The following is an 18,062-nucleotide window of genomic DNA, read 5'->3' as shown; positions in this document are numbered from 1 at the left end:
TAAATTAGTTAAGTTTGGTGATTTGATAACTTCTCACAAGAAAAAAAAAAATGTGAACGTTTTTTTTGTAATAATTTGAGTCTCATGGAAGAGCTCAAATACAGAATGGATCAGAACATAACAGAACTAGATATCTGCGATCACAAAGCAAACCGACCGGAGGAGGCTTACCCTTCGCGATCTCACGTGACTTACTATTGGCTCATGATCCAATGATGGTCATATTTTTTTCGGACCGCCATATGACCTTTCATTTCAACATTTATGAGGAGGAGGAGATTGGGACCATACTCTTTGCAGAGCGTTGAGGCTGCTTTTGCAGTCTCCTTGGCTATTGGGCACAATCCTGGATGGGTCGCCACTTCGACACAGGATACCAGCAAGCTGGCACTCATTTTGCCAACCCCGGAAGGATAACAGGCCGAAATAACCCCACCTGGTATTAATTCAACAGTTGAGTGGGATTTGAACTCGGGACCCAAGGATCCAAAGCCCACCACCCGAACCATGAAGCCAACACCTGGCATAACATTTAGGGATGGAGTGTAAATAAGGAAAAAGTGTCCCTATCAACATCCGATCAATAAATCTCAACATCATGCAGATCAGAGGAAAATTATTTAAGTTATGATGAAAAATGTGTTTTTTGTTAATTAGGTCACAATCCGAAAAAAGTAGGTCAAGGACACTGGACAATTATCAGGTACACAACTTCAGTGCAGGTACACTGTGATGACGCAAAAACATCTTGGAAGGACAAACCGGTCGTTGAGATTCCACGTGGGCAAAATTGAGCGATGACAATAAAAAAACGTTCTTGTTTTTCAGATCACCATTTGACCTTGACCTTTAACCTGGAGGGGTATGATGTTAATTAAGCGTAAATGTGCCTTACTCTGGGCTATCTAGAGAGGGCAGTTTTGGTTTGATCAGTCGAATATTTGTGAAAAACGTTAAAATGTCTATAATTGGATCATGACCTTAAATTAGGTCAAGGTCAATAAATTGGAAAGAGGTAAAATAGTTCAGACAAGCCAAAGAAAGACCTTGCGTGACCAAGGATGCCCAGTCTTTGACTGGCTTTGGAGGCCAACATGTGACTGACTCAAGATGGATCATGGCTGATTGGGAGTCCCAAAAGTTGAAGGGATTGTTAATTAAGTAGATCAGAGGGTTTTCCAGATGGTCCTTTTGGGGAAACTGTGCATGCGTACGTGCGTGCGTGCGCGTGCTTTGACATGTTTTTTTTTTCATAAAATCAATTGTATGTTAAATCTGAGCCCCTGAAGTAAACTTGCCTCTCTTACATCCCTGGCGAAGTTTAATTAATTTCACGAAAGTAATGTGTTTGTCGGAGGGTGATGAGAAGGGGGTTGGTTGGTGTGTGGGTGGTGGTGGGGGGGGGGTGGTCAGTTGTTAGAATTAATATATAAACCGCGATTTGTGTTCGCATCGAGGTTAGAGGACTTTTGAACTCTGCATTAAGGACACAAGGCATCCCTGTTTTGTTGTGTGCTGCTTGGAAATGGTGTTTTAACCTTTAGTTTCAAGAAAGGTTTTTTTTGTGTCTTGTCCTTTCCTTCTTCCGTGTTGAATTGAGTGGGAGCCGGGCGAAAGAGAAACACTTCACCATCTATGCTGCAGCATGCCTTTCTACCCTCTTCCCCTCATCTACTGGCGAGAGAAAGAAGCTCCAGCCCTCCAACTTGGCCCACTCCGGACATGAGAGGAGCAAGGCGATTGAATCGTACTGCTCAGCGGCCACGGCACCGATTCGTTCCAAGTCGGCATTGTCTGATTGTGCCACGACACTTTCACAAGGCGTGGGGGTGACCTGTGATTTGTCGGGAGGACTGACGTGGATGCCCTATGTGCAAGGAGGGTGCAAAAGAAAGGGGCTTGCTCTCTGTGCTGGCTTGGGGGAGGAGGATAGACTAATGACAGACAGTCTTGGTGAGTTTTCATGAGTCTTCACTGCTGAATGGAGCTGGTGGCCAATTCTGCTTCCACAAGCTGTCTGCAAACACAACCTCCCTATTGGACCTGGAACCTTCTTACCTGCTCCTTTCGATTTTGCCCAGTTTTTGTGTGCATGACTGTGTGTGTGTGGTGCCTTAGCTGGGGATTAGTTTGACTGTTTGCCGAGTATTGTGTGTATTTATTCATTGTGTCTGGTCAGGAAAGCCGTTTATGTTTACCTTGATTACCTTTTTAGGCATTTGAAGTGCTACCTGCGTTGCCAAGTCACTGCCAATACAGAGGTTAGGTTAGGTGTGGGAGCATGCGCTGGAGCAGCGCATCGCTATGTCCACTTTCCATCGGTACTCCAAGGGCCTCCGTCTGGCAATCCGCCAGGCAGCTGCCTGGCCAATCCCCATCTCCTTGAGGTGCTGATCAACCTGCTGCAACCACGAGGCACTTGGTTGGTCCATTGGCCTCCTCCACTCACGAGGCTCCCTCGCTGAGAGAATCTGGTAAACCCAATCAGCGTCAAGAAAACGAGCCACATGTCCATACAGCCGCAGCTGATGCTCACGGACTACACAGGTGACAAATCTCATTTGAGTCTCACTCAGCAACTGCTCGTTGGACACAAAGTCTGACCAGGGAGAGCCAAAGATGCTCCGAAGAGACCTGGTACCGAAGAAGTTCAGTCTTCATCTCAGATTCTTTGTCACAGTCCAACTCTCACATCCGTACAGCAATACGGGAAGCACCAAGGACCTAAAGACTCAGACTTTCCTCCTGCGTAGGTACTGACAGTGCCACACCCCATGATCCAGTGAATCCATGACTCCCCAGGCCTCACCCAGATGTCTATTGACCTCTGACTCACAACTTGCGGAGACATGAATATCACTGCCAAGGTAAATGAATCTCTCCGTGACCTCAACATCCTCACCACAAAACGGGCACAGACAGGACGGCAGCATCCAAGAAACCATTAAATGCCTGGATCTTTGTTTTGAGCCAAGAAACCCATAATCCCAGCGGCTCCGACTCCTCATTCAGCACCTCGAGGGCTCCTACAAGGACATCCAATGTTTCTGCAAGGATGACTGCATCATGTGCGAAATCAAGGTCAGGGATCTTGACATTCCCAAGTGATGCACCACAGCTTTATATCTCTGACATATTTCCCAAAATCCAGTCCATTCATGTGCTGAAGAGTGTGGGGGCCAGTACACACCCCTGAGGAACTCCAGTCACAACTGGAAACTAGAACGAGCACTCATAGAGCGCATACCTTCGCCGCCACTGCTTTTTTTGTTCTTGGTATGAGTGTGGGGAACTGGTTTCATATGAATGGTCTTATGACACAAACCACATATCTATAATGTCATGACCCCTCCCCCCGACTTTCGGGGGCTACGGACTAAACAACAATCAACTCACGTCGTTTTGGCGAGTCTTCACTCGCAAGCTCGGTGAATACAACGTTTCAACAAGAGAAGGTAATCTCGTTTGATGCTGGTTTCATGCAAATCGAATAAGAATTGACTGAGTTATGCCGAAAACCACATATTTTTTAAGGGCATGACCCCTCCCCCCCCCCTGACATTTTACCCCAACCGGTGACATGTGTTATGACGTCATTGTGTCACAAGATTGGGCATTAAATTCTGAACATTTTGGTGCTGGGTTCATGTAAAGCAGACAAGAATTGACCGCATTATGACAAAAACCGCATACTTTTCAAGGTCGTGACCTCCCCTGACCTTTGACCCCTAACCGGTAACAAGAGTATGGGTGTCATTGTGTCATATTGCATATCACAAGATGAGGCGTTGAATTCTGAACATTTTGGCATTAGTTGCATGCAAATTGAACAAAAATTGACCGTGTTATCGTAAAAAGACGATTTTGACCTTTTCGTGATCTTGACCTTGACCTTTGACCCGAATGATCCCAAAATCTAATCGAATGCTTCCTGGCTAATAACCAATCATCCCACCAAATTTCATGAAATTCGGTTTAATACTTTTTCAGTTATACGAATCACAAGATTACAAATAAATAAATAAATAAATAAATACACGCCGACCAAAACATAACCTTTCGCAGAATGCGAAGGTAATAAGTCAGAGATGAAACCACCACACCTCACAGCGCTCTCAGTACCAGAGTATACTTCAGAAATCAGACTGATCAACTTTGGTGGCACCCACAAATACCGAGAATCCTCAAGAGGGCATCCAGATTCACTGAATCAAATGCTTTGCGGAGATGATCAACATATGAGAAGGCTGCAAGCATCCCCTGCCAAAACCCTCAACTGCGTTCAGTGAGAAGCCAATGCAGAACTGGTTTGGAACACTGAATTAGGCGAACACGAACACCTGGAACACCAAAAGACATGGCTGACAGAGCTCTGCGATGTTTTAATATCTTCCTTTTCTGCACAGTGATCCCATTTTAAACAGATTGTTTGTTGTGTTTTCCAAAAGTAAATCGTTAAACAAGTGAACAGCTTTGCATGTTACCATACTAATTGAACTTCAACAGTTTCACAGTAAACACCCTTGGCCCTGCTCAAGATTCCAGCAATTGCCAGTTAGTACAATCAAAATGAGTCCTTTTCACGGCACTTTTACGATTTATGAACCATTTTTGGAATTTTACTCTCGCAGTGGATACAACTCGATGTGCGCTTACTCGATCCCTCAGTGTACATTTATTGGAGACCTCAGTGTGTGTTTACTCCCTTCCTTTAGTGTGTGTTTACTCCCATCCCTTAGTATTTTGAAATCAGCAATAGTTGTTTTTTGCTTTTCTCTTTTTCACAAGTGAAAGTGATTGTCATCTTGTCATGTGATCCGTCATAACTACATTGTCTCCCTGGTCCAGATCTCGTGTATACTGCATGCTGTTCCCTTTCAAATACACTGCCATTGACAGATCATGGATAGGCAGTCAGGAAAAGCAATACAGATATTCCTCTTGTGTGAAGAAAATGTTGCGTCCTGATTTAAGTGTTACGTTGGTTGACCTTTCAAGTTTTCATGAGATTGTGTTTTGGTTACACTTGTCATTTATTCAACTTTCCTTAGATATGGGTGAACAGCCCACACAATGCCAGTGGTTATTACACACTGTATGGTGACGAGTCCCTACACTCAGACCATTTCAATGCGCGGCTCAGCTTCGGGGACACGCAAACCATATGGGCCCGTACCGGCTATCTTGGATTCCTACGCCGTACGGATCTCACCGATGCCAGCGGAGGTAATGGCTCACAGCACATGGTTACTTATGGGTATTGTTTGGGATTTATATCTTCGGGAGGGGAAGTAGTGATGGTTGACCTGTGATAATCATCAATTTTTTTTTGTTCATCCAGAACGCCATGATGCTCTATATGTGGTTGGCTCGTTGGATGAAACGTTGGAGCTTCGGGGCATGCGGTACCATCCCATAGACATTGAGACATCGGTTCTCCGTGCTCATAAACACATTGCTGAGTGGTGAGAATTCCAGCTACCCCAAACACCATGTATCAAAGCAAGCTGTCTGTGTGTGCATATGTGCGTGCATACGTGCGTGCATGCGCGCAAGCTATTCTTACACGGTCGAAACGTAGCACCGAGAGGCCCCAAATTTTGGGTGTCGGAATTTCACAATCTGGGCAAGGTTTTAAGCTAATGCACGTTGGCCTTGATGGCCGTTTTGAGGCCAACAAAGGCTGCTATAATGTGTATATTGAGATGTGGGGTCTGGCAGTGCTACTGCCGGGCACAGGCAAAAAGTAACCACCATGAGGCCAATAACTCAACAGCTTTTCAGTGTCCAACATGTCCCAAAACCACCGCATTCTTATAAATACTAGCATAACCCGCGCTCTGCGCGACATGTTGGGGTGGGTGTGTTTGAGAAAGGAACTGATGCAGAGTATCAGTAGTAATTTTACTTTAATGCAGTAAGTGGAATACGATTTCACTGTTTTAGAACCATTTTATTTACTTTTTTTGTACCATGCACCTCATATGGTCTTTGAGATAATGTAAGCCGAATATCACGTTACTCGAGCCAGAACAAAGTCGAAGATAGCGCGACACTAAACCACAAACTCGGAAATAATATATAAGATAACATTTTAATTCTGAGTATAAGTCGAGGTACCCTCGGTGTGCATTACATTGCCCCCACCCAATCTAGTTATAAACGAGCAAGAGCAGATTCGGTCTCAGGTGACGTTACACCCGCTTCCAAGTGGGCTTATTCAGGCCAATAGACGCCAAGTCTCAGCACGTGTCCGCTTTTATTCCCAAGGCGACAATTTGTTTCCGGTCACGTGCCAGTGAGAGAAGTCAATTGAGGAGTTTTTATTGTGTCGAACCTTAAGCAAAAAACACCAATTGCATTGCCAATGGTCTACTCTTCCCTTTTTATTTACACATGATCTGTTGTCCAAAAGGGTATGAGTGGTGCGTGTGTGTGCGTGCGTGCGTGTGTGTGTGTGTGTGTGTGCGTGCGTGCGTGTGTGTGTGTGCGTGCGTGCGTGTGTGTGTGTGTGTGTGTGCGTGCGTGCGTGTGTGTGTTCTTTTTGTGTTTCTGGGGCATGAACATGGCTGTGTTTGTGTCTGGGTTGGAAATGGTGATGTGTGGGTTGCGTGATCGGTGGAGATTCCGTTGGGTGTTGTGCATGTGTGGTTGTGGTGTTGGGGATTGATCGTTGTTGTTTTTTTCACTCACTTTGTCCAGCTGTTTTCACCATCCAGTTTTTTGCCATTTATATCAGAGGTGTGTACTGTGTGGGTATGTCCATGATCATCTCCCTGGTTTGATCACCCTCTCTGCTCTTGACGTGCCATGTCTCCAGTGTCAATTTGTCATTTGTTGGATGTCGTATCTAGGACACACGGGTCCCATCAGTCAGATTTGTGGCCAAATTGCACACAATGACGTGCGATGTCTGACTGTCATCTTTCCCAGCCTATCATGTTCATCTAGTCTTTGTTTTAAATTTGTTCCAGTTTCACCAATGTACAATTGGTAACAGACTCCATATGAATAATGGTAAACGACTCCAGATTTGTCACCAGTTGATATCCTGTCATTTAGTTTTGAAATGACATTATGGATGGTTTGTGGAGGCTTGTGGGCTCCACCTATCCATGCGCCGAGTACTATAATATCAATAATTTTAGAAATGTCTGGGTCGTACAGCAGTACACAGGACCGAAGCATATCTAGCTCCTTCTGTTCTGTCGATTTTAGTTCTTTCAAGGTTTGGGAGTTCTGTCCTTTTTGCTGTACCCATTATTGAGCAGGACTCGTCTAACTAATCTAATTTATTTAATTACATTGGTTTTGCAAGATGACAGTCCATGTCCGTGGTGCCAAGGTCTGTGCTGCACTGTGTTTGTGGGTGACTGAGTTGCAAGAGTTAAAATGCAGTAATCTGTTGGTGTGGGTTGGTTTACTGTAAACTGGCATTTTTCGCTAGCCACCAGACTTCCGGTGAACCTTCACATCCAAAGAGGCCAATTTGCTTTCTTTTTCAATTTAATATATAAGCTCATGCTGTGAAATACTTGGCCAAGTTGCCCAAAAAGGTGTCGTATGTGTGTGTGTGTGTGTGTGTGTGTGTGTGTGTGTGTGTGTGTGTGTGTGTGTGTGTGTGTGTGTGTGTGTGTGTGTGTGTGTGTGTGTGTGTGTGTGTGTGTGTCTCTCTCCAATATATAAAGCTCATTCTAACGAGTCACTGAATCACTGACATATTAATGTTTGGTACCTTCCGGGTGATGCAGAAAGCTGAAATTTTGCGTGCCGACGGACATCGAAGCCACTACACGGGTAAAAATCGCACAACTATTGGAAATCCTTTCATAAATGAAAATATAAATAAATGAGGACAAATAAATGAAAAAAAATGCAGGTAATCGACCCGAGACGATGGAGAAGCACGGTTCACTATTGCTTACAATGACTGGAGGTCCCCATGGGTCTGGAACTGTGAACCAGAATAGAACTAAGTTCCTTGACTTTGCAAGAAGTCATGGACTGAGGGTAGCCGGTTCATGGTTTCAGTGCCCACAGGCTCATTTCTAGACTTGGTATTTCAACGCTGGTGGGGTGACAAAGGAGATTGACCATGTGCTCGTTGATGGTAACTCGAGGATGAACCAGAACTGCAGGGTCTACTGGAGTGCTCAGTTCCTCAATACTGACCACAGGCTTGTTGTGGCTACACTGAAGTTTCAGCTTAAATCCAAGAGAATGGTCCCATCCCAGCCTGGGCTGGATGTTGGCAAGTTCAAGGATGAAAGGGTAGCTGAGGAGTTTGCAAACAGGCTGAGTGGAGATTTGGGGGGTCTGGGTGCTTTGGGGAATCCTGAAGAGTTGTGGAGTGCCTTCAAGACCACCGTTCTTGATGTTGCCAGTGGATGTCTTGGAACTCACCAGAGGGCGAAGAAGAATTTTTTTCTCTCAAGAAACACTGGATACCATTGACCAGAGTCGCAGGGCCAGGCTGAATAGCAGAGCTGAGCTGTTCAGGGAGCTGAGGCATAAAACTGTACGTGCACTAAGGGTGGACAAGGAGATGTGCATGAAATCTGTGGGGGGGGGGGGGGTAGAGCATCACCTGTGGTCAAGTGATTCTCATCCTACTTCCAGAGGAATTCGTGCATTGTGTTCCTACAAGCCCATCCCTCAGTGTACTACAGTGAGAGCGGAGGGTGGTGGGCTCTTGACAGAGGAGTCCGAAGTGAAGGCCTGCTTACTTTGAGCGCTTATACCAGGTTAATCCACCAGTTGTTGAATTGCATGTCAAGAGTGTTACTATCCTGATTGCTGACCCTCCAGTCAACTGTGGTCCACCTTCCTTTGTGGAAACACAGGCTGCAGTGAACCGGTTGAAATGGGGTAAAGCTCCAGGGATCTGTGGCATCGATACTGAACTTCTCAAGGCTGGTGGTAATAGTGTACTCATGTCATTGCATGCAGTTCTGTGCTCTGCCTGGAACACAGGCATCATTCCAACTGACTGGAAGAGAGGCCTTGTTGTCCCTCTCTGGAAAGGGAAGGGTTTTCACCAAGACTGCAACAACTACCGAGGGGTGATGCCCCTCTCAGTGCCGGGCAAGGTCTTTGCTCGGATAATTGTTGATCAGGTTCACCACCAACTGCTTGAGCACCAGCACCCAGAGCAATCAGGCTTTTCACCAAAGAGGTCAATGATTGACCGTATCCTTGCCCTTCGGGTCCTCACCGAACGCAGAAGAGAGTTTCAGCAGGGGCTGCTTGCAGCCTATGTTGCTTTTCAACCCATTTGTGGCGTATAATTTGATACTTTCCGCCCCAAAGTCTGGGCTTCGACTTGTACTCAAAATCGACTTATCTATGTCTTAAGACATTGAATTGCATGAATGAAATTTTTTTACAAAGTGTGATATTTTCCGAAATAAATTATAAAATTGTTCATTTAAAACACACCATAGCAAATTTCCACAACCTCGTGGATGCGTTCCTGAAAAGTGCAACATGAAGCAAAACGACGTTAGGCAGACGAGATATTCCCATTGACGTTGCGTTATAATGGGGGATGCGTTCCCAGGTCACATTTTCGGTCACCCTAACATAACTATAACCTCACTTAACTACAAGCTCCATCCATCCATTGGGACCATACTCTGTGTAGAGCGTTGGTGCTGCCTACGCAGTCTCCTTGGCTATTGGATACAATCCTGGATGGGTCGCCACTCCGACACAGGATACTAGTAAGCTGGTACTCATTTTGCCGACCTCAGAAGGATGACAGGCAGAGTCAACCCCACCTGGTATTAATTCAACAGCAAGTGATGGTGCGATCAAAGCGCCTCAGAATGCCGAGGAAATATGAATACAGTTCTGAATATGTATGAATACGAATCTTGTGTTGAGAAAACCAAGAAGAATAATCGTGACTGCAAAGCTTGGTGGACAAACATTGAGTGCTTGTATTAGAACGTACAGTGGCGTACCTTGGGGAGGGGTGTATCAGGTGTGGACACACCTCCCCCCCCCCCCAACAAAAAAGGTCAACATCATGTAAAAGCATTATTTTCAGTCACATGTCCAAAGGCAAACTTAGGGGAAGACAAAATCCTCCCCCCTGTAACAGAAGGGTGAAAAGTTGCTTGACCTCGATTTTCAGTACGAATACACAGACACCGTGAGTAAGATGAAATTCCATATTTGATGTTTGACTATTCACGTGTTTATAATTTGTCCTTTCAAATGACTGTTTAAAGATAGCACATCATGGTTCGTGTCGACACCTTTCCCTGCGAGCAGGCCGTGGGGTAATTTGCCAAAGACAAGTGAAGGGTCCTGAACGTTAATTTTGTCCTGTTTCCAAGTGCACTCATCAGATTCCTGACTAAACTTCCTTTTTGATGACGTTTACAGTGTATCGATGATGCTTGGATTTAAATGAATGAATTACGACTTTTGAGGGTGTACTGAAGTGACTTTAAAATGACTGGTGATTCTCAGAGTGATATGTTCCTGCATGTTATACACGTTGAAACTGTTTTAAATAATAGCAATCTTTGCTGTCGGAATGACAATCTTTTATTAATACATAATGTCATACACAATAGAGTAAGTGGAGGTGAGTGAGTATGTATGTATGTATGTATGTATGTATGTATGTATGTATGTATGTATGTATGTATATCCACTCTTCAACCATTGGTTGGACAACTGACCTGACGTCACCCACAATTGTAACCTGAAATACTTAACCTCAAGTTCCCAGAGGACCCAACAGACCCCACCCCCCCCCCTTCTCTGAGGACCCCAAAGACTTCAAATGCCCCAAAAACCTAAAAGACCCAAAATACTTTAAAGACCCAAAAAGACCATGAAGACACCAAAGACCTGAAAGACCTAAAAACCCAAAATACCTATATAAGACTGAAAATGACCAAAGGACCTAAAAGACCATGAGGACCCAAAATACCTAGAGGACCCAAAATACCTAGAGGACCCAAAAGACAAAACGGGACCATCACAGACCCATGAAAATTCTGCATTATGTAAATGTGACTTCAGGTCCTCCCCCCCCCCGCACACACACACACACACACACACACACACACGCACGCACACACACACACACGCGCACACACACACGCACACACACACACACACACACAATTCCTATGTTCTTAATCCCTCTCTCACCACACCTAAACTCTGTGCTCCTCTCCCCCTTTCTTCAGAACCTCAAGGTCCTCAATCCCAACTCTGTCCCCTCTCTGCCCTCCCTCCCCCAAGCCAAATCTGTCATCCCTTCCCCCTTTCTTCTTCAAGTCCTCAACTGCCCCAAACCCCAAGTACTCAATTCCCCTTCTAACCAAAAGTCCACCCCCCCTCCCCACCTTTCCCAATGTCTCAATCTCCCTCTTCTAACTCCATGCATCTTCACCCCCAACTCTCTATCCTCTTCCCCATTTCTTCCTGTTCTGAACATTACACAAATATACACAGGGAACTTTGGCGTATGAGAAGGCCATTTAGTGGGGCAACTTAGCATAACAATTGTGCATTTTGTGAAGAAAGCACCAAATTTGGCACAGTAGTAGCCTATCATATTATGAGCAGATTTGGATATTGGGTCATCTCAAATTCAGCCGCTGATGGCTGTGGCAGCCATTTTCCAAAATGCCCACTAGCGGTTACTATAATTTCACTCTAACTTTGGTTTGAACATTTATTAAAAGCTGAATTAAGTAAAACATAACCTGTAGCCACCTCAAGTTTAAAGATAGCTGCCATTTTGCAAGATGGCTGCTAATTATTTGTTGTACCAGACGACTATCTCACTCATAGAAATTGGTTGTTGAGAATGGTGGCAAACGAATCAAGAGCTGCGTCTGATTGATATGGATACCAACATCGCTTATGTAAAGTCAGTGGTTGTTGAGCATGGTGGCAAAGGAATCGCGGGCTGCGTCTCATTCATATGAATACCGACATCTCACTCAAAGAAATTGATCGAGAGATGTCTGATTTAAATGTTCTGAATCAGTGACACAGTCTGCTCTGTTAATATTCTCTCAATTTCGTGAGCACTCTCCCTCACACACACACACAAAGCTGTGCATTCAAGTGCGGCCTTTTTGCACTTGCAACGCTTCAGACAGCTCTTGTTGCACTTGCACGATACTAGCTCATAGCAGGTGTGGGCTGCTTTGGGTAGCTTCGTCCAGTGTGGCTCGTACATCCCCTCGTCATTCTTAACCCAGCCCCAGCTGGATGGAGAAGGCAGCTCTGGCGTTGGTAGCAGTGTTTGACCCCACCCATGGCCTCCTTGGTAAACCACCCTCTTCACATGCTCCTCCAGAGCTGCCTTGGTTGGCGGGATCAGCTGCACGTTCTTCTTCTTCGCGAAGAGTTTCTTCCGGGCCTTGTCAATGTCGTTCACATGCTGGTTCTGTCATAGAGCAATATGACGAACCTCTCGATGGTGTGCATGACATCATCTGGTATGCCACTTGGTGCAGAGGATAGCTTCAGCAATGTGTCTGTAAGTTCTGGCAGTACGGTCCAGATTGTCCAAGCAGTCTTCTTACCATGTCCAGCAAAGATAGATACAGTGTCACACCCAGTCAGAGCGTGAAACATTGGGAGTGCCTGTGCCTTCTCTGGTCCAAGGCCAGCTGCTATTTCGTGGGCTGCCAGGTTCCGAAAACTCTTTCCAGTGCCAAATGCTAGCCACAGTTCATCTTCTGGTTGCAGTCCCTGGGCCACTGACACAACCAACACCACAACATCGGTGTCAACTGTCTTGATCAGTATCTTGTGGTGACCATGGTTGGCTGCATGGGATGCATGCAACAACATTCGACTGTCAGTTTCTTCGTGGCTGCATGGGGCGAGCAAGGCCAAGTCCAGCAGTGGTGGCTTGCTCAGGACTGCCTCTCCATCAGTGATAACCAGCTGCTTGTCATCCTGGTCAAACCACCTGAAGATAGCTTCTGATAGGAACTTGAACAGCTTGGTCTTGTTGGTGTCCACTCAGAGGAAGTTCTGCCAGTTTCCAGGTATAACTGCTGCTCCGACCACGCATCTATGCACTCCTTTTCCACGCTTTGATGTTGCACTGCCTTTCAGTGAATCAGCAACGTAGCGGTCCCAGACCAGGTCCAGGCGTGACACAGTCTGACGCTTTGTTGACAGGTACAGTCTGAAGACATCCTGGGCATAGTCATCAAAGTTCTTGGATACCGCAGGCTTCAGCATCTGGACAATGACTGCCCCATGAAGAACTAGGCTGGTGGTATCAGGAGCCTCTTATTGGGCATTGGAGAACTCTTCAAAGCATTTGAGGAGATCACTCTTCGTACCTAGATGGAGACTTTCTCCATCGGAGAGAGCTGGAGGACACGCTTGATTCTCATGACGAAAGAACTCTTCAAGGTTTCCATCCCTCGTCTGGCAACCGATGTAGAGCCGTGAGAAAAGTGCCACGTCGTTCCTGAGAGGCCAGCTGCTGTTTCCCTTTGCTCACACTTCTCGGGGTGGAAGTGCTAAACACCTTCAGCATGTTCCGACGAATTGCATCATCAATTGGCTTGGTCCTTTCCACTAGGCATTCTCTGGTGAAAGCCTGGAACTGCTCTTGGCCAATCTTCTTCACATTCCTGACATTCTCAACTGCAGCAGAATTTAACTTTTTTTTTCTCAACCAAATCAAATTGTTACTTTCTTTGACCATTATTGGACCTTTATTAGTAAATAAACTTTCACTATCAACCTGCATTCCTCTCCAGTAAAGCAGATATGTGTCGTAACAGTAATCACTAGTGGCGATTTTGAAAAATGGCTGCCACAGCCATCAGCGGCTGAATTTGAGATGGCGCAATATCCAAGTCTGTTCATAATATGATAGGCTACAAGTGTGCCAAATTTGGTGCTTTCCTCACAAAATGCACAATTGTTATGCTATATTTAGCGAGGTTGCCCCACTAATTCAGCCTATCATGCCTGCGTTGTTCCTATTCCCGTTTGTTAAGAACAATGTTAAAAGTAAATAAAAATGGAACGTTAAATTCACAATCGCTTCCCCCTTTCTTCCCTTCTTCACAATATAATTCACAGACCGGTGTTTGTGTGTTTGTGTGTTTGTTTGTCATGCTTCTCTTCCTACAGTTCTGGGCCAATTCCATCCTGACTTGCCACATAGGATCAGCATGACCCAAATTTATGTATTGGGGTTTTTATCTTTGTCAGTGGTCTTTAGGAGTCGGGATGCAAATTCTTCATGAAATGTGTTTCGCGTAGCGCCGCCTCCAGGTGGTTGAGGGTATTACAAATCTCCACCATTTACAATGCAGTTTTCCTGTCCCCACGTTTTCCAGTACAGTGAGGTGTTTTGAATCATAAGCAGGAGGTATGTTTTTGATTCATGCACGAAACTTCACGGGTCATTTTGCTGACACAGTGCTGTCAGTTGCTTGTATACACTGCCGAAATAAAGGTATGCGTCAGAAGAAGGTGTTGTATGTTTGGAACAAGATCACCTGTTCGGCGGTTACTCTGCCAGTCACACTAATTATGTAACTAATTTGGCCAAAATACCTTCATGTTTTAGCATTTCAATTTTGAACCTTTGTCACAATGTGCGTACCTAATTTAAATGTACAATGCAAAATGCCACTTCACTGAATATCGGTGTTTTTTTAGTGATTTTTCACTGGTCAATTATGTATACGGCCAATGTTTACCTATGAGATTGTAATTCCAGCCTTTTAGCATGGTTTAGTCTATCTTAGTCTTTCAGCAGGGTTCCAAGGCTGTAATTTGGAACCCTGCTGAAATACTTAGCAAATATGCAATAAGTACCTGCGTCGATGTGTTTTTAAAAATATATCAGATCATGTCCATTATGCTTTATTCGGCCTGTTTACTTGGAAGATTGTCATTTGAAAATCATGCTTTTGATCATTAAATTAGTCTCCAATACATTGTTCCTCATCTTTCCCCCCCCCCCCCCACGAGCATTGACCACAAATATTACATCGATAGACTTTAATGATAAATTTGAAATATTATAAAAACAAAAGTGTATGTTTATAAATCTGTATATTCATGTTATGTTCCCTTTTCTGACATGGTGTTTCATGTCACGAGTCACTTGGTTAATTGAACTTGACCTCGAACTTTGATCGGTATTCGAGACTTCAATCAATTAAATTGTATTTTTTTTGATGCCATAGTGACATATGGCCTGGAAACACCCCCAAGATGACTTAGCCCTTTATTTTCGACCCTTTGAGCCTTCAACCCATTGAGCCCTTTATTTTTGACACTTTCACTTTCCACGGTAAAGCAATGCGGTGTGCGTGGGCATGATGGTGCGGCGCAATCATGCTCTCAATGGTCCAACTTTTTGAAACTTCGCACCCCCTCCCCGCCCCCCCAATCAAAAATCCTGTGTACCGACCTGATGTGTCAGATATTCATGTTTATCAAGGAGTGGTGAACTGTGACAGAATGTAATGTGCTCGGAGTCACTGCTGATCATGATTCTGAGGTTGTTTTTAATACTGTACCTCAATATGATAACAAACATGATGAAAAACGATTTACATTCCAAATTTATCTGGACCCACAAAGTAATTAAATAAATATGCACAAAACAGCTCATTAATAAAAATTCATGACTCTGGGAGTATCATAGCTCGCAATGCTAAGTTAGGGTTGTGACTGTCAGAGAGGAATTAACACCTCCATTGTTCTGACTCACATTTTTTTAACTACTGCAGTTGATCTTGCTTTGTCCTATACTCCAAATCGACTTATTTCCAAATGAAGGAAAGAAAAATGGGGAAATTAGCTATTTTAACTTGCACTCCACATTGATTTCTCAGCTGAAACATAGGGTACATGTGTCACGTTATGTTGAACCTTTTGTACATTGGCCATGGATTGTTGTGCATGATGTAAAGTCAGTGTTGCATGCATCTTGTGTTTGTTTGATTTTTATGAATATTTATTTTATGTATAACAGCGTTCCAGCCACAAGTTTTGTGTTTTCCTGGTGTCACGCCATCATTTCAATGCAAACTATTGTAAATTTGATTCCAAACTTGCAACATGTGTCCACAACCATCTGTGACAATGCTGTGGAATGTTGGTCGAGGCCCCCACTTCTTTTTCTTTCTTCCGCCCTAACTTTTTCACCTTTTATTCGTTTTTAAATTTGTTTTGAACAATTGACACAAAACTTTCAACAGAGGAGTGCCGAGCCATGGATAATTTTCTTTACCAAAGTTACATGATGATTGGATGGAAAATGGGACCGTCGTTCCAAAAAGTCTGTTTTCTGCAGGCATGGGTTGCAGGGGGTTTCACGTACCATGAATAAACGGCCGAGGCCAAGCGAAGTTTGTGGAAAAGAAATGTTGTTTTCAATGTAAACAGTTGGACCAGCCCACAGTTGGAAGTCATAGTCCATGGCAGTTTGGGTGAAGGAAGGCCCTGTAGACTGTAAGAAGTTGTGGACAGGTAACCTGGAGAAACTTGAAGCTCGCGATGTCACCTGCACTTGCAGACATAGTCTCAATGCTTCTCTGCACCTTTTCAAATCTGTCTTATTTCTCTTCATTGCAGGAATGTTTCAGATTTACATCTGAAATTGGAGCACATATTTCAATCCAATACTAGTTTCACTAGTCCAATTCACTAGTTGAATTGCTCAATTATCAGAGGGGAAGATTTTCTTTTTAATTACATGAATCCTAAGTTGTAATGAAAAATCACTAAATCTCTCCTATCATACTTCCCCCTCAGTGCTGTGTTTACTTGGACCAATCTCCTGGTAGTGGTAGTGGAGCTGGATGGCTCAGAACTCGAAGCACTTGACCTGGTGCCGCAGGTCACCACGACTGTATTGGAAGAACACTACCTTCTGGTTGGCGTTGTGGTTGTGGTTGACCTTGGAGTCATCCCCATCAATTCGCGTGGTGAAAAACAACGCATGCACCTTCGTGATGGCTTCTTGGCTGATCAGCTGGACCCCATCTACGTGGCCTACAACATGTGATCGTCATCAGGATGGGTCCTGCAAATCCTCGATTATGGTGCCATTTTATTTTGACCACTGCTTGGGTTGTTAATGAAGTTCTCCTTCAACTTTCTGATGTCAAAAGTTTTGTCATCAAATTTTATTCCTTCTTCCTCATGCATCTCATTCAACCATTCCACAAGAGACTCATCAACCTCTCATGTGCTGAACCCTCACTGCTTTCAAAATCTGCTTCGCAGCAGCGCCTTAACCATGAGTGATGCTACGTGTGTGGGATGAGAGAGTGCAGAACATTGAATAGTTTTTAACCGAACATCTTCAGGAACCGCAATACACTCGTATCCTGCACAGCAGCCTGTTACGCTCCATTATAGATCTTGGAGAACTTTTCTTCTAAGGCTAAGGCGTTCCCAGGGCAGTGATCAGAATTTTATTTTTGATCGATACTCTGTGTGGGTGACTGGGATGCACAGACCGTAGCTCTGGAGGATCGTCGACAGTGCTTTGAAAAGGCGATGCCCATTCTGCTGCCACCTCTTCGCCAAGCGTTTTGTCACGTTCAGGCCTGTTTCTTTCTTGTGTTCGACATCTTCATTTCTGTATCATTATCAGACTCGGAAGTGTCCTCAGGCGATGTTAAATGTGAACCATGTGATACAGGCCTTCACCTTGCCCTCACCATGCAGTGTTTTATTTTGATTTATTTTGACAGCTGCATCATGTTCAGCCTGAGGGTTCGAACCATTTTGGTCTTACAATTTAGTCACAGTTTGTTTATGTTAATAATCGGGTCAGTGCTGCTCAGGTGCCACAAATGAGTAAGAGAAAATGACTGGTGTAAACATGGAGTGGAAGTCGCTGTGAATTGGATACGAGCAAAGAAACCTGATCCTGGTTCCACAAAGCAAGAGTTGTGTTTATTTTGTGCTTGAGTTTTTCTTTTTCTTTTTGTAATTATTTTAAAATGAAACCTTGCAAGTGGTGTCGTTATTGTGCAATATGTTATACCTGGCAATTCAAATGGGAAGCACGCATTTAGATT

General features: G+C 44.4%; 2 protein-coding genes across 2 annotated transcripts in view; one reads left to right on the top strand and one right to left on the bottom strand.

Moving 5' to 3' along the window:
• LOC147027397 (disco-interacting protein 2 homolog C-like) overlaps positions 1 to 18,056 on the top strand; it is a 79,238-nt gene extending 61,182 nt beyond the window's left edge. The window contains exons 13-15 of the mRNA XM_085876754.1: positions 5,052 to 5,226; positions 5,342 to 5,465; positions 16,786 to 18,056. Of these exons, the coding sequence (XP_085732880.1) occupies positions 5,052 to 5,226; positions 5,342 to 5,465; positions 16,786 to 17,038 (552 nt within the window). The 3' untranslated portion in view covers positions 17,039 to 18,056. The remainder of the gene's footprint in view (positions 1 to 5,051; positions 5,227 to 5,341; positions 5,466 to 16,785) is intronic.
• Positions 17,784 to 18,062, bottom strand: part of LOC147027393 (disco-interacting protein 2 homolog C-like) — a 220,336-nt gene continuing 220,057 nt past the window's right edge. Inside the window, exon 25 of the mRNA XM_085876123.1 lies at positions 17,784 to 17,911. Within this exon, the coding sequence (XP_085732249.1) occupies positions 17,784 to 17,911 (128 nt within the window). The remainder of the gene's footprint in view (positions 17,912 to 18,062) is intronic.

Source organism: Eptatretus burgeri, chromosome 4 (genome assembly GCF_056783735.1).
Source record: "Eptatretus burgeri isolate ZD-2024b chromosome 4, Ebu_testis_v1, whole genome shotgun sequence".
NCBI classification, from domain to species: Eukaryota; Metazoa; Chordata; class Myxini; order Myxiniformes; family Myxinidae; genus Eptatretus; species Eptatretus burgeri.
The sequence above is the reverse complement of the archived record's forward strand: the minus strand, read 5'-3'. Positions and strand labels throughout refer to the sequence as shown.